The sequence below is a fragment of the Chelonoidis abingdonii genome, chromosome 3 (assembly GCF_003597395.2).
Source record: "Chelonoidis abingdonii isolate Lonesome George chromosome 3, CheloAbing_2.0, whole genome shotgun sequence".
Classification (NCBI taxonomy): Eukaryota; Metazoa; Chordata; order Testudines; family Testudinidae; genus Chelonoidis; species Chelonoidis abingdonii.
In genome coordinates this window covers 126650621-126666019 of record NC_133771.1, presented here as the reverse complement: position 1 = coordinate 126666019, position 15399 = coordinate 126650621, and the positions used below count along the sequence as shown (strand labels likewise).

Below are 15399 nucleotides of genomic sequence, written 5' to 3'. Positions count from 1 at the left end.
TAGATATGTGGGCAGAGTTGGCATCGAGGTTTGTTGCATGGATTAGTTCCTGAGTTAGTTACTGTGGTGTGCAGTTACTGGTGAGAATATGCTTCAGGTTGGCAGCATATTTTGAGTGATGTCCCCATGGGTGCTCCGCTGTAGGTGCAGCAGTGCCTTTGCATCTGGAGTCGGAGATTTTCAATAGCTGTGCCCGTCGGACCGCACAGGTATTATAAATAGCGCTGAGCAGTCCGACTGCCATCAGTTCCTTCTCTACCATCTGCAGTCTGGAATGGAACAGTTAGCAGAGCCCACTTCATTATTTAGATAGTTTCTTACCTATTTTTCCCTCTGCTAGTTAGCGCCTTCATTTTCTTCTCCTTCATCCTTTTAAACAATTTTTTTTTATTTGTTTTTTGTCTCCCTAATTCCTGTCAGGGAATCTAATCCCTCACCCTTATGCCTGGCTCCTCCAGGTTTAAGAAGTGTGTTGTGCGGGCTGCATTCTCTATAATGGACGTCCACACACAGTGTATCCACTGACTTGAAGAGGGACATGTTTCCCAGAAGTGTTTCTGCTCTCTGGGCTTAAAGCCAAGCACAAGGAAAGACAGGGGACCTTAAACTCAAGCTATTCTTTATGGAAAGTCCCTGTGACCAACATCAGACCCTGGTTCTTACTCCTCATCGGAGAGACCCTCACGCCAAACAGGGTAGTCTGCTGACCCTCACTCCCCTCTACGGAGTAAGGGAAGATCATCCTCTGACCAGGCACTAAGAAGAGAGCAGTCCCTCCCTCAGCTTCTGAGGCATAAACCACAGGAATGCTGTCCCCAGCTACAGCTGTGCTTCCAACAGCTTCTGAGAAGAGGCACAGGGCTGCTCCTAGACCAGTAGTTCTCAACCTATTTACCATTGTGGGCTGCATCCAGTACGAAGTGTATGGCCCTGCGGATGTCTTGTGGGCCACAGCTTTGTGCTGATTGGGCTGCAGGTGGTCCATGGGCCGCAAGTTGAGAACTACTCTCCTAGACTGACTACCTCAGTCCCTGAGAGCAAGTCTAAGGATTGTGCCAGGGCGAAACAGCAGCTATCGTGCCACCTCCTGTTGTGGGTGACTGAAGCAAATCCTTTACCTCCTCAGTGGCTCCAGGTCCATTTCTGGCACCAAGGACACAATTGACACTGGCAAAACAGCCTGCTTCAGTGAAGCCCGTGGCCCCGACGCTGCGCACAGCATCGAAGCTCTCAGCTCTGAGAGAGACACTCTCTAGCAGGGTTGCAAACTCCTACTAAAGGCACTGCTCTGAAAAGCTCTCTTGAGCCATCTGCTGACTGACTCTTTTCCACATCACATCTTGGCACTGTGCTCAACACAGGCACTGAGAAGAGATCACCCACAGGAATTCACACAGCTGTCAGACCTCACTGTATCTGACACTCTGGATTCTCCACTTCTCAGAGAGGAGGTGTCCCAGAGTCTTACCCACTTCTCAGTCAACACACTCTTGGTGCTGTCCTTGTGGGAGAGCATGTCCTTTCCTTAGTGATGTTAAGGAGGATGAGAGTGATTATCGAGACTCTCTTGCCCCATCAACAGCAGGGCAATTTGACATCAACTTGCCAGACTTACCCTGCTGCAGTTAAGGTTACCTAGCCTTTTCAGGGGCCCCCATGAATGTAACCATATATTCTGCCTCCCCCCCCGCCCCATTGGCCATATTGGGGCTCCTGGACCATGTATAGGGCAGAAGTTGGTAATCCTCCACTGCTGCAAACACATCGGTCTCCATCAAGTCCCCTCTTTTTGGCGCTTTTGAGACGGCAGTCGTCTAGATATGGGGAAATGCCTTGTTTGTGGAGGAAGGCTACAACCACTGAGAGTACTTTGGAAAAGACTGGCGCAGCGGTGGATAGTCCGAAGGATAGTACCCTGTATTGGTAGTGACTGTGGCCAACGATGAAGCATAGACAACGTCTGTGATCAGGGTGTACTGCAATATGAAAGTATGCATCCTATAGGTCGAGGGCCGAGAACCAATCCTCCTGTTCCAGTGCTGGGATGATGGTGGATAGGGTGACCATCTTGAAACGTAGTTTGAAAAATTTTGTTGAGATTGCGAAGGCCTAGGATGGGGCGCCAACTGCCAGACTCCTTTTGTACCAGGAAGTAGTGAGAGTAGAAACTGGGTCCTCAGTGTTGTGGAGGGAGTGGTTCTATGGCTCGCAGTTGAAGATGTCTTTTGGAGAGGGGAGGTGGTGTATCACGGGACATGTAGTCAGGATGGGGACTCCAGCCTGTAGTCAGGATGGGGACACGAAGCAACAAGACTCCAACTCCTGTGAGGCACTGTGTCAGCATATCCCATCTCAAATGCTTTTTGGATTTAGGGCATTTGATTCTTTTCATTAAGAAGAGTGTAAATTTTCTATCTAAAGTGGAAACTTTTTTTGTTGAAAAAATCTTGTAAAACAATGAAAATTTTCATACTACAATCGGCCCTAGCTGCACACTTGAGAGGGCATGTTTTTTTTCAACAAGTTGATGTGTGGTTTACAGTATGGGTGACTTGCAAAAAGAAGGGTTAATTGAAGGGAGGAGGGTTATAGCTAATTTGCACTGGTCAGCAGCAGTTCAGAGGAAGTGGGCAGAGTGTGTGTGTGTGTGTGTGTGTGAATGACCTTGTGCCGTTGAGCTGCCACAGCAAGTTGTCAAATAATAAATGACTATGGCAGTCTGTGGGACTAAGCTGGTAGCATGATGCTAGTTTATTGCAAACCTGGCACTAGGGAGTGTCACTTGACAACCACAAAGGGAAAAAGGTCTAGAGGAATTTTTAAAAAAAAAAAAAAAGTGGGAAGAATAGGGAGAATGTTAAGAACTTCAGATACTTTTTTAATTTCTTTCTTTTTCTTTTTGCATTTAATAAAAAAGCATAATGTTACTCTGGGACTTGTGTGGTGCAGCAGCTGAACAAACACACTGATGATAAATAACTAGGCAAACAGGAGGCAAAAGATTTAATCATGCGGTATTTTTTCAGGCAAAAATCATACAGGATCACATCCAGGTAGCACAGATGGAGTCTTTCAGCTGTGGAATGTATTTGAGGTTGAAAACATGTAATTAAAATGCTACATGCATGTGAAGTACACGTATAGTCAACATTGTGATGTATTATTTATTAGCTCCATTCAGTCTTTTTTTTAAAAGAGGGTGGGGAAGTGACATTCGGAATAAGACAAGATGACCTTTATTAAAAGGTTCTTATCTAGATAAAGTGTAGCTAGTTTAGAGAATTTCCCACACAATTATCTATTCCCTTGAACTTCGTAAATGATTGATTTTAAGCAATTAATTTGGTGGTGCTAGAGGATAAGGGAATGAATTAGCAGATATTCCCCCCTGCCCCCCGTTGGATATAAAGCGAAGCAAGCTCAAAAAAAAAATTCCTTCCTCTCTGTGATCCATGTTGTTCTGCCCCTGCTACATAATCTTAGAGATATCAAATTATTCAGACTTTAGTTTCAGTACTTTTTAAAATGTGTTTTTAATTTAAGCAAAAATGTAAACTACAGGAGATGTAGGATTTTGAATTATAACAAAGGGTTGTTTCTTACAGGGAATTTCTTAGCACTTCATTTCTGGAGGTTTAACAGCATTTGTTTTACTCATTTATGCATCTTCATAGCATTCTCTCGAAGATAAAATACTTTAGTCCTTGTTGGAAACTGATGCTTTCTGAAACAGTAACATTTAGAAGCATTATTCCATTAACATGACTCAGGCCCACCCTACAATAACCTCCACCTCTAACCATTGCAACAAAAGTTAGCAAGACATTTTCCTTTTCCTTTTTGACAGATAAATAGTTATTTGCTGTGGTTATGAGGTAAGCAGGAAACACTGGGAAGTCACTAGTAAACTGTATAAGATACTAACTAGTCTTACCATGTTAAAATACCACTGTCTGAATGGAGGATGCTATTAGTCTGAGTTAGGCTAATGTTCTCTCCCCAGAACGATGTCATCCCAAAGCTCAGGCAACTAATTACCAAACGATTACTGAAAAAGGGATATGTTTGGTTTTTGGCTGTTCCTGGTTGTCTTGGTTTAGAAAACTAAACTGAAAAGATTTCAAGCGTGTTTCAAAGGCTGGCCTGGTTCCAGTCTTTGCCAGAAGCTGGGACTGGACGACAGGGATGGATCACTTGATGAAGTGCTCTGTTCTGTTCACTCCCTGTGAAGCACCTGGCATTGGCCTCGGTCTGAAGACAAGATACTGGGCTAGATGGATCATTGGTCTGACCCAGTATGGTCATTCTTGTGTTCTTATTGTATACAAGTGTGATTTTTTTGATGATTTTTTTTTTTAATTGATCCAAATTTTCGCCTTTGTTTCCCCGACAACCACTCAACAATTGCTAAGAACAGTGTGCTTAACTCTAGCATCTATCCCTGAGGGGAAAAAACCAGCACAGGACCTAATTTAGCTCTCACTGAAGTCAACAAGAGTTTTTTTGTCTTTGTATTGCCTATCCCAAGCACTCAAAAATGAAACTATACCAACAGATAAATGTTGAGGTTTTTATTTGCCTTCTAGTCTGAGACTTTAGGATGCAATCTGGTCACATTTTCAAGCTTTTTTCCACAACCAGGAGAGCTAGAAACTTTTTTATAAATGAATATCAAGATTCTCATGCAAGCTTGTGAATCCAGTAGCTTGAACTTAAAACAAAACACCAGATATTGAGACCCAGGATACAACTGTAATAGTAGGCAACAGTGCAGTGACTTCAATGCAAGCAACATTGGAACAATAGATGGAAGCAACCTAGAAGCAAGTAGTTGTCCCTTTTTGTTTACAGCCAAACTCTAGTTTTCACTTTGGCTGCTTGCAAGCATATGAAAGCAGTGCCGGCATCTATCTCTGGGCTGATTTCCAAGCAGATGTGTATATGATATGATGATTAGTGCAACTCACTCATTGTGTTGATGTTGTAGTCTTTGTTGATGTGAACTAGGTACCTTTTTATAGCATGCCAGCGGGGTCTATGCAGGGTAGGTAGAGCACAGCATGTTTGTGTGGTTTAAAAATCTCTCTCCTCTAGTGTACTTTAGCATCATATAGACAAGCCCTGAATGTAAGGGTATTTAAGTTAGTGTAATTAGGTTGAATTGACATTTCCCATGCCTCTGAACATGACCCTCTTTCTCTAACCACATGTTTACCTATGCACTCTGAGGCCAGGGGTAAAATTTTTCAAAAGTACCTAAAACCCGTTATCAAAAGTAACTTAGGCACTAATGAGTCTGTCACTGGCAGTCAGTAAAACTTAGGCACTTTTGAAAACGGATGTAGGTGTTCTTGAAAATTTTACCATAGATCTATGCACCTCTACCCTGATATAATGCGACCCGATATAACATGAATTTGGATATAACGCAATAAAGCAGTGCTGGGGGGTGGGGGGGGCTGCGCACTCTGGTAGACCAAAGCAAGTTCGATATAACACGGTAAGATTTTTTTTTGGCTCCCGAGGACAGCGTTATTTCAGGGTAGAGGTGTACTAGAAAACTTGCACTACAGTCACTAAATTGATATAAAATCACTTAATTTGTACCAGTGAAAATTCTTAAGAGGAACGTATTTCAGTTTAAATCATACTTAAACTGGTTTCATGTGGTTTCAGAATCTGCTCCTAACAGAAGTATGTGTTCTTGAGAATGAAACCAATTTTTGTTTGCACTTAAACACTTCCGCAGAGTTTGCAACCCAAACACTGTAGGGTTGGGCTTCTCTGTGGGCACCAGAATAACTGACTGTAAATCAAAGTGAAACTGACTCCTCTATTTTCATTGTCCAGGTTGACAGAAGTTCAGAAAGTAAACAAAGAGCATAAGTGGGGAAGAGCCAATTAAACAATTACTTCTTTGTTTTAACAACGTATGGTAGTGAAGTAGGAAATGACTTCTTGCAAATAAATCATTTATGAACACAGTGTCCATTTAAATTTCTTTTCCCCACCATTTCCACCATCCCATGCTATTGACTTGTCCATCTAGGGCCTCATCCAACTCCCATCGAATCCAGAGGGAGCCTTTCCATTTATTACAGCAGAAGGTGGATAGGGTCCCTAATTCTGATCCAAATACATGGAGCGAGGTCTTCTGAGAGAGCTGCTGTTTGAGTAGCAGAATGTGCAACCTTAGACAAAGCTGGCAGCAGAGAGTGGTTCTGTGAAATGAGCACCCTGCCATAGAATGAGCCTTCCCAACTGACAGCTTTTCCAGTGTGTAAAATACTTGATGTGCAGCTGCTAACATGGTAGCTGACTGGCCCCTCCCACCGCTGTATTAGCACTGCTGGAAGGATTGCCTCCTGTCTGTCAGCCGTAGGCAGGGCCATATTCAGAGAGGGTGCTCTGGCTCAGCAGAGAATGCGGTCAACGCTACTGCTGCCTGGTTTGGATGAGTGCTTGAAGTGACCATCGTCACTGCTCATTTCACTCACATCAATCTTTTTGTTATGGGCACTTGCGGCCCGGCCCAGCCCAACCCAAGGGGAAAACATTGTGGCGCTGGTCCCACCTGTCCGCCTCTCTGCCCAGCACTCTTGATTTGGCTGCCTGAACAGAAGGACAGACCTCTTAGTGTGTGCACAGAAGTCACCTGTTACCAAACAAGCTTTTGTTGTGTATTTATAGGGGTATGATCTGGGGAGTGGGTATTCATCCTTCTCTTCTATGTATCTGAAGAGGCAGAGGCTCAGGAGGTGGCTATCATGAGTGGTAATAATGGATGGTACCTTATGAACACCCTAGTACAAAATAATTGCAGATGAGATTAAGAGCCCTAGAATCTGAGCCTGATCTAGCAAGATTGAGTGCCCCCAGAAGGCTGCTGAGATCAGGCCCTATGTGCTATAGGTAGACTTGGCCAAATTTGATTGTTTTCTTTTTACAATTTTGGTGGATAATGTGGATATTTATTTGTATGTGTATTTTCTATTTTTATCCATTTAAACTTTTATAATTGTGGGAAATAGTTGGAGGGGAGGGTCAGATGATGGCAGTTCAGACAATATTTAATGACAATAGACATTTGAGATTCAAAAAGTTAAAGCTTTGTAATCATTAAGATGCAAATTGTCAAATCACATGTCAAAATATATGAAGTAAATATCCTTAAATCAAACTCTTATGTTCTCCAGCAGCATTTTTCTTTGCCTGTCTGTAAATTTTGATTTATTATTGATGGAAATATTTTTTTCCATTGGGTTGTGTGTGTACAGTGAAATCGACATTTACTGGCATTTACTGATAAAAATCTCATCCTTACAAGCCTGACTATATAGGTTGTTGGTTGACCTCAGCCTTAGAAGTTCCTAGAGTGCTGGCAAGATCTCCCACAAAATGGAAGCAGATGCCTGCCTTCCTTCCAAAAGCTTTTTTTCCAAAAGCTTTTTTTTTTTTTTTTTTTAAAAGAACTGGGGCTCCACAGAAAGTGGTGATCTACTTATCTTCCTTCTAGCCCTGCATTCCCACTCTCTGCCCAACTGCATGAGTGTGTGACTGATTGCAGATTCAGCCTAGATGAGCTGCAGTGGTTTCCTTTGCTATGTCCTGAAAGAGGCTATGTCCTGTAAGGGGCTTTCAGCACGTAAGTGATTTGTGGGTGCACATGTATTTTATATATTCATGTATTTGTTGTTTTGTTCCAGAGATGGTGATGTTGCTGGAATGGTGGTCAGGCACTGATTGCACCCTCTACACTGACCCAGAGAGTTACCACAAGTACGGGAAAGAGAGTGCCATCGTAATCCTTAATCACAACTATGAGATCGACTTTCTCTGTGGTTGGAACTTTTGTGAAAGGTTTGGGGTTTTAGGGGTGAGTTCTGACTAGCATTTAAACCAATTAATTTTCACCATTAACTTGTACAGAAAACATTCATTTTATAGTAAATAACCAGATCTGTGTCCAAATTTCATACAGCTCTTGTGCAGGCATTATTTGATCTTAGCGTTTCCCCCCTTCATCTTGCTGCCTTTCCTAGTTTAGAAAGATTTCCATAGGAGGAGAGAGTGACAGGGTTAGGACTATCCAGAAGAAAGATGAATAAAAGGGGATGTGATATGAAGGTATACAGAAGAATGAATGGTGTGGAGAGGGTCACTTGGGCATCCCAAAAAATGGCACAGTTTAAACGGATAAAAGGAAATATTTTTAATGTAGAACTTAATCTGTGGAACTTATTGACACCATATTTCACTGAGCTCAATAATTCAGTAAAGTTTTAAAAGGATTAAACATTTTTATATGGCTAAAATATCCACAATTACTACTACATAGGATATTAACCTTCATGACTGAGGACAGAAGCCAACCACTTAAAGTATGTCTTCACTGCAGAATTAATTTGGGTGGTCAGCGTCTGGGTCTGGGTCAGCTTAGCTTTTCCTAGGTGTGAGCAGTGCCACTGCAAAGCCATCTTCAAGTTACTGTGTCCTCACGGGTGCTGCACTCCCCTGTGTTTCACTAGGATTTCTGGGGGCATTTCCCATGGTTCTTTGTGTTGGTGTAAACTGAGGTGCTCTGCAATTCTTTCCCAGTGAATTGTAGATCTTGTCTGTCCTGAACACACAAGGGAATTGTGGGAAGACATTGGAGGACTATCTACATTTGAGAGATTTAGCTTGCGTCCTCACTGCAAAGTGAGTGGGTTACCAGCATGAGTGAAACCCTGACTCAGTGTTTAGCCTACAGTCCAAATGAGCCAGCTAGTCCAAATGGAAAACCTCTCCAAATTCAAAGAGGTTGGTTTGTTGTGGTGGGAGAGAGATTAAGGGCAACATCTGAGTTGGAAACCGAGTTAACTCTGTAGTGAAGATGTACCCTAACTGCTAGGGGTTGGGAAAGATAGCGTCTATCTCCCCCTACCCTCCGCCTCTCATAAGCTTGTTACAATAGTCTATTCCACTGATCTTATATCCTCCTCTTAAGCATTTGCTACTGACTACTGTCCAAGCCTCTACGCTAGAATGGACTAGTGTTGGTCTGACATTTCCTTTGTGCTGGAGTATGGGAGATAGGGAATAACACTGTGTGAGGTGAGAAAATGTTCTGAGCCTCTGTAGTGCTTTACAGGCAATAGTGCAAATCTTGTAAAAGATGGTAAAGGGACCTAATAATAAAAATGCCCTTGTCACACTCAGAGGCAGGAAAAAATGGGGAAAATTATTATCCAGACTTCTCAGGCTATGCATTTTACTGAATCAGCTATAGGCTTCTTGCTGCTCTGGAAGGGTTTTTTTATAACCTTTTCACCATGCTTGGGACTTGCTGTGTTCTCAAGGAAGGTAATGGATGTAAGAAACCATATCAGAAAACTGTCCATCTCATAAATACACCAGGTGCTGTATACCTACGTACTAACCCTTTCTGCACTATTACTAACTCGTGACACTCAGAAAGCAGACCTAAAAGAACCAAAAAGCTTGTAGATGGATGCTTTAAATTTGTATTCTTAGAGGAACATAGGACATAGAGTTTCTTCCATAAAGCATTATTTGTGTTTGGAGAATGATTGATTGATTAATTTGTATAGAACTAATATCTAAAGCCCAAATTCTCCACTCGATTACACTGGTGCAGCACTGCTGAATGGGACTGCACTAGTGTAACTAAGAAAATTTGTCCCGGGTTATGTTTTACAGCTTCCCAAGGTAACCAGTTTTTCTATTTAGTTTCAGTCTTGCCTCCTAGTGAAAGCCCATTACAGTGTGTATAACTGTCCAGCAGTTACTTTAAGCTCAGGGCCCTACCAAATTCACAGCCATGAAAAACGTATCACGGACCATGAAATCTGGTCGTCCCCCGTGAAATCTGATCTTTTGTGCGCTTTTACCCTATACTATTCAGATGTCATGAGGGAGTCCAGTGTTTCTCAAATTAGGGGCCCTGACCCAAAAGGGAGTTGCAGGGCGGTGGGGGGGGTCGCAAAGTGATTTTAGGAGGGGTCATGGGATTGCCACCCTTACTTCTGGGCTGCCTTCAGAGCTGGGGAGCCGGAGAGCGGCGACAGTGGCCGGGTGTCCAGGTCGAAGGTAGCACCCTGCCAGCAGCAGCATGGAATAAGGGTGGCAATTAGTACCGTGCCTCCATTACTTCTGTGCTGCTGCTGGCGGTGGCTGTGCCTTCAGAGCTGGGCTCCTGGCCAGCAGCCACTGCTGTTCTCTGGCTGCTCAACTCTAAAGGCAGCGCAGGTGCAAGCAGCAGTGCAGAAGTAAGGGTAGCAGTACTTACACGCCCCCACAACTCCTTTTTGGGCCAGGTCCCTTACAATTTCAACGTCATGAAATTTCAGATGTAAATATCTGAAATCAAGAAATTTACAATTTTTAAAATCCCATTACTGAAATTGACCAAAATGGACGGTGAATAGGTCTCTATTTATATTGCACTAAATCAGTGTTTTTTCTTATTTGGTCTGGTTTCTTAAATTAATTACTGAACGTTTGTATCTTTGACTCTCCCCCCTCCCCCCTTTTTCGGGATGAATTGATTTTCCTTCCTCTCAGATTTTCGGTCTTTGGGTGCTGCACTTTACAAAATACTTGCTCCACTGTTGCTGCTCATAACTCACAGGACCCAAATTTTTGAGGTCCTGAGCACTTTTAATTCCCATTAATTTCAATAGAATTTGAAAGCACTCAGATCTTCAGTGTCAAAGCTATGATTCTTAACTATGTCACAGTTGTGCATAAACTCTCTGTGCTACCTAGTTTGAACTTCATCACGCAAACAGAAAATACATAACCCTGTGACTATTGTGTTTTTAAATGAGTGAAGGCACATTTTTTTTTAAATATCCCTTCTTCCTTGCTCTCATTAAGTGGTACTTAAAAAAAATATCCCTACAGATTTTATGCTGCATGGGCAGTTAAACCTGGAAATAAGTTTCCTCCTCTCCTCTTCGTTTCCCAAGTAATAGCTGCTTTGCCTCCTGACCTTACCTGTAGCTCAGCTGTCTCAGGAATTCGAAAATTTGTCAGGAAAAGGCTTACAACTCATTGTCAATGTGGGGGTCTTCTAAGGGTGGAATGGAATCACACAAATCACCTTTGACAGTTTCCCTGGAAAGAATATAGTAGAGGGCGTGGACAGCATCAAATTATTCTTAATTCCTTAAACTGCCATTTATAAAACATAAGATGGCACCCTGCAGGAATGGGGTGAAGAGCGATAGTTGGGGATTTGGCAGTGAGTGACTGAAGGGGGAGGAGGGAAATGTCAGTTTTAAAATGCCCGTTCCCTTATTCTGCGCCAAGGTGTCAAGTTGCAGTTTGTGGCCCTTTCAGATATTTTAAACCAGTTTCCTAGTGTAAAAGTCAAATGAGGAACAGATCCATATTCTTTTTTTATTTTATTTTAAAGAAAGCTAATATTGGCTGCTGGGCCACGAGCATTCTGTAAGGCCATCTGGGTTTTTGAACTGCAAGGATGTGGGCCTTGTATAATACAGGAAACCTTATTTTACTCTAACCTTTTATTTTTGTTTTTTTAACAGATGATAAATATATGTATAACAGCAAGATAAGGTGTTTCTACCCTTTTTTCTCTGATGCCTTGTTATTTTTAGGAACTACTTTTCAAAGTGGAAAGATGTATTGCTGTTTATATATAATAAGAAATGAAGGATCCATATTGAGCGGGACTCAGGGGATCTGGGCTTTATTTCTAGCTCTGCCACTGGCCTGCTGGGTGTCTTTGGGCAAGTCACTTCACTTCTCCGTGCCTCAGTTTCCTCCAGTTAAAGTGGGGATATTGACTTCCATTGCCTAGTGCTTTGATGATCTACTGATGGAAAAGTCCTATGTAATATGTGGTAATGGTGGTGGCAGTCTGAATGCTAGTTGACTGTCTGCCTCAGCAAAGCATCAAGTTCAGATTGGTGTACGGTACTCACTGAGCAGTTCATAATATTGGCTGCAGTATAAATAGATTTCTAAAGGGGGGGAAGTCATAATTTTATTGAGCTTGGTCATCTGGGAGGAAAATTCTTCGGTACAGAACCATAACTTTAAATTAATTTAATTTTCTTTTTTTGAAAAAAGATCCCTGCGGAGTGCAGATGGGTCAGATAATTCTTCTTAGCCCTGGTTAATTGTTCCAAGTCTCTCCACAAGGCAGTGAAAATTAAACATAAGGAAGTTACTATTTGGACAGTTGTGATGACTTGAAAGGGCATTGAGCATAATCCTAGACTCGGATGGGGGAATAGATACTTTACTGCACAGTGACTTGGCAACAACACAATAGAGACCTATGGCTAACATGAATGTTAATTGCTGATTTTTTTTTGGGAGCACTCACTTTTTTATTTATAAAAGTGAATGCAGGAAACAAAAGTGGAACTCATGCAGGCAGGTGTGTGCAAGTTTTCTCACTCAGATCTGTGTGTGTAAAAATATTATTGCAACACTAACTTTGAAGAATTACTAAATTCAGGAAAGTAAAGCCTTACAAATTGTGTACTTGAGGCTCTATGAGGACTGATGGGAGGGTGGAGGGCGCGCTAAGGAAATATGCCCTCAACTCCATTCTAGTACCCTTGGATTGTTTTAAATTTGGGGAAATGGATTTGGGAGTGCTATGTTTTTGAAATATAGCAAACCAGATCATCAAAATATTTCATGGCAAATAATTTATCAGTCAGATTTAGCCTACTTGCTGCTAGCAGTTTACAGTTTCTTTAAATTTATCTGAAGTTATGAAACACGTTGTTGGCTCTTTAAGTGGTTTAGATTTCTGTCAGTATGTGGTGTTCATGGTTCAAGCTGTGTTGGTTAGTTAGCTGGGACTGCACAGATAAATAACAAGGGGTTTTCTTCAAGTGGATAAGTATGCAAACACTTGCACAAATCTAAAATTCAATTTCTGTGGTTACTCTTATGTATATGTAGAAATGAAATTTGCTTTCTGCACCCCTTCGTGCAGGTGGAACTTGATTACACAGGTGTCTATAACTGAACACACAAGTGCATATGCAACCAAAGCTAATTCATTTCAAAGCTAGATTGAGTATATGAAGAAATGTATTCTTTCTGTTATCATCCAGCTTTAATCCCAGCAAGCATCCTTATAGTCACATATGTGATTGTAATACAGCTCTGGAGCCTTAAAATCCCTCCTTTACTGCAGGAAGGCAATATCTTATGTGCAGTCACCCAGTGGTGTTCAATAGAATTTCTCTAGCAGGGAAGGTGAAATTTTAAGGCTACAGGAGAGGATTAGTATATTACAAAAAACAGTTCAATAAAAGGAGAGAGAATGGGATAAAATAAATTATGTGGATTCGTTCTTCCCTCCGTTCTTCTGCATGTTATAGATATATGCACAGGGCAGGTTCTATTTCTATATACTGGGGAGAAGGAGGGGATAATTTGTATATTACAAGTCTAATTTATTCCTCCCACAAGAGAACGGTCTTGCTAATGTAACTCATTGAAAAACTTCCTTCCTGTAGTTAGTTCTCTGTAATTAGAGACTTTCTTCTACACTTAATCCAGACTTCTGGCACAAAACAGCATATGATGGTTTAGTTTCTCTTCATGTACATCTAAGAGAGATTATCCACTCTAGTGCCAAAAAGAACTTTTGCAGGAAGCTGTTGGCAGAAGAAAACAAGAAACAAATCCAATATAGCCTTGAATATCCACATACTGGACAGAATTCGAGTGTCCAAATTGCCTCAGCATATGTTCCTTATCTCCAGCATAGATAATGACTTAAATACTTTTAAAACATCCTACTAGCATGTCATTTTCTATTTAATCAAAAATGGAGAAGAGTAGAGAATTTACCACTGCATGCAACTGTCAAGAGTTTTTGCATGTGCTAAGAAAGCATAATTAAACTGTAGTTGGTGATAAGAAATGGTTAGAACCTTAATTGTGCTTTGGAGGCATAACCTTTGTAGACTCAGATTACAGCCAGAAGGGATCATTAGATCATCTACTTTGACCTTTTGCATAGCACACAGAATTTCACCCAGTTACCCTTGTGCTGAGCCCAATAATTGTCGTTTAAGCTGTGTTGCGGTGGCCTTGTTGCAGGGCAATCTTACCTTTTTCGTATAGTCTCTGCTTTTTGGTACAGTGCATATTGACTATTACTGGTGTATTATAAGACGATAGGATTTTTCCCTCTTTTGGGCAACATTTGCCTACCTAATTCTGGCCTGGCTTTCTTTTTGTTTCCAGCTGCAATTCAATCCAGCTGCTTGGCTTTGTTCTGTAAAGCTGTGTGGCTATTTGAAATACCACACACCGTTCTTCCCCACTTTATGGCTGTGGCAGCTGAGATTAGTTGAGGGACCTGAGTTAATGGTTCCTAGATTTAAATATCCGGGGTCAGAGTACTGTCAGGGAGGGATATTAGCTGAATTTTTCTTCCTTTGCTGGTGTGAAACAGCCTGGATTTGTTGATCTTTTGGTACAGTGTGAGGCCCACTTTGAGCTTTTGCAGGGGGAAAAGAAAGGGTTTAATATATTCATAAAATACATCTGTCTGGCTGCAGACACCTTGACAATACCCAACAGACATGCTGTAAATGTGGTTGTATAGTTCTGTAACTGTTTAGTGTGAGGCAGTGGATAGCTTGTGACTGCTTCTAATTAATGCATAATACAATGCATCCCATTTCCTTACACTGCACTCTACACACCCATGAGGTTTCTTTCCCATTTAATGCTGTGGTCCTTTACATTTCTATAGCAACTGCTGTCTGAGGGTCCCAGAATGCTCCAAAAACACAAAGTAACCCTCGCAACCTTTTTCATAGATTCATAGACTCTCTAGGACTGGAAGGGACTTCGAGAGGTCATCGAGTCCAGTGCCCTGCTCTCACGGCAGGACCAAATACTGTCTAGACCATCCTGATAGTCATTTATCTATCCTACTCTTAAATATCTCTAGAGATGGAGATTCCACAACCTCCCTAGGCAGTTTATTCCAATGTTTAACCACCCTGACAGTTAAGAATTTTTTTCTAATGTCTAACCTAAACCGCCCTTGCTGCAGTTTAAGCCCATTGCTTCTTGTTCTAACCTTGGAGGCTAAGATGAACAAGTTTTCTCTCTCCTCCTTATGACACCCTTTTAGATACCTGAAAACTGCAATCATGTCCCCTCTAAGTCTTCCCTCTTCCAAACTAAACAAATCCAGTTCTTTCAGCCTTCCTTCATAGGTCATGTTCTCTAGACCTTTAATCATTCTTGTTGCTCTTCTCTGGACCCTCTCCAATTTCTCCATCTTTCTTGAAATGTGGTGCCCAGAACTGGATACAATACTCCAGCTGAGGCCTGACCAGCACAGAGTAGAGCGGAAGAATTACTTCTCGTGTCTTGCTC

The 15399-nt window shown here is 41.8% G+C and overlaps 1 protein-coding gene across 3 annotated transcripts in view; it reads left to right on the top strand.

Annotated features, from left to right (window-relative positions):
- The window catches only part of AGPAT4 (1-acylglycerol-3-phosphate O-acyltransferase 4), a 139606-nt gene that overhangs the window by 67409 nt on the left and 56798 nt on the right, over positions 1-15399 (top strand). For all 3 annotated transcript variants that reach the window (XM_032793204.2, XM_032793207.2, XM_032793206.2), the window contains exon 3: positions 7707-7876. In XM_032793204.2, coding sequence (XP_032649095.1) covers positions 7707-7876 — 170 coding nt within the window. The remainder of the gene's footprint in view (positions 1-7706; positions 7877-15399) is intronic.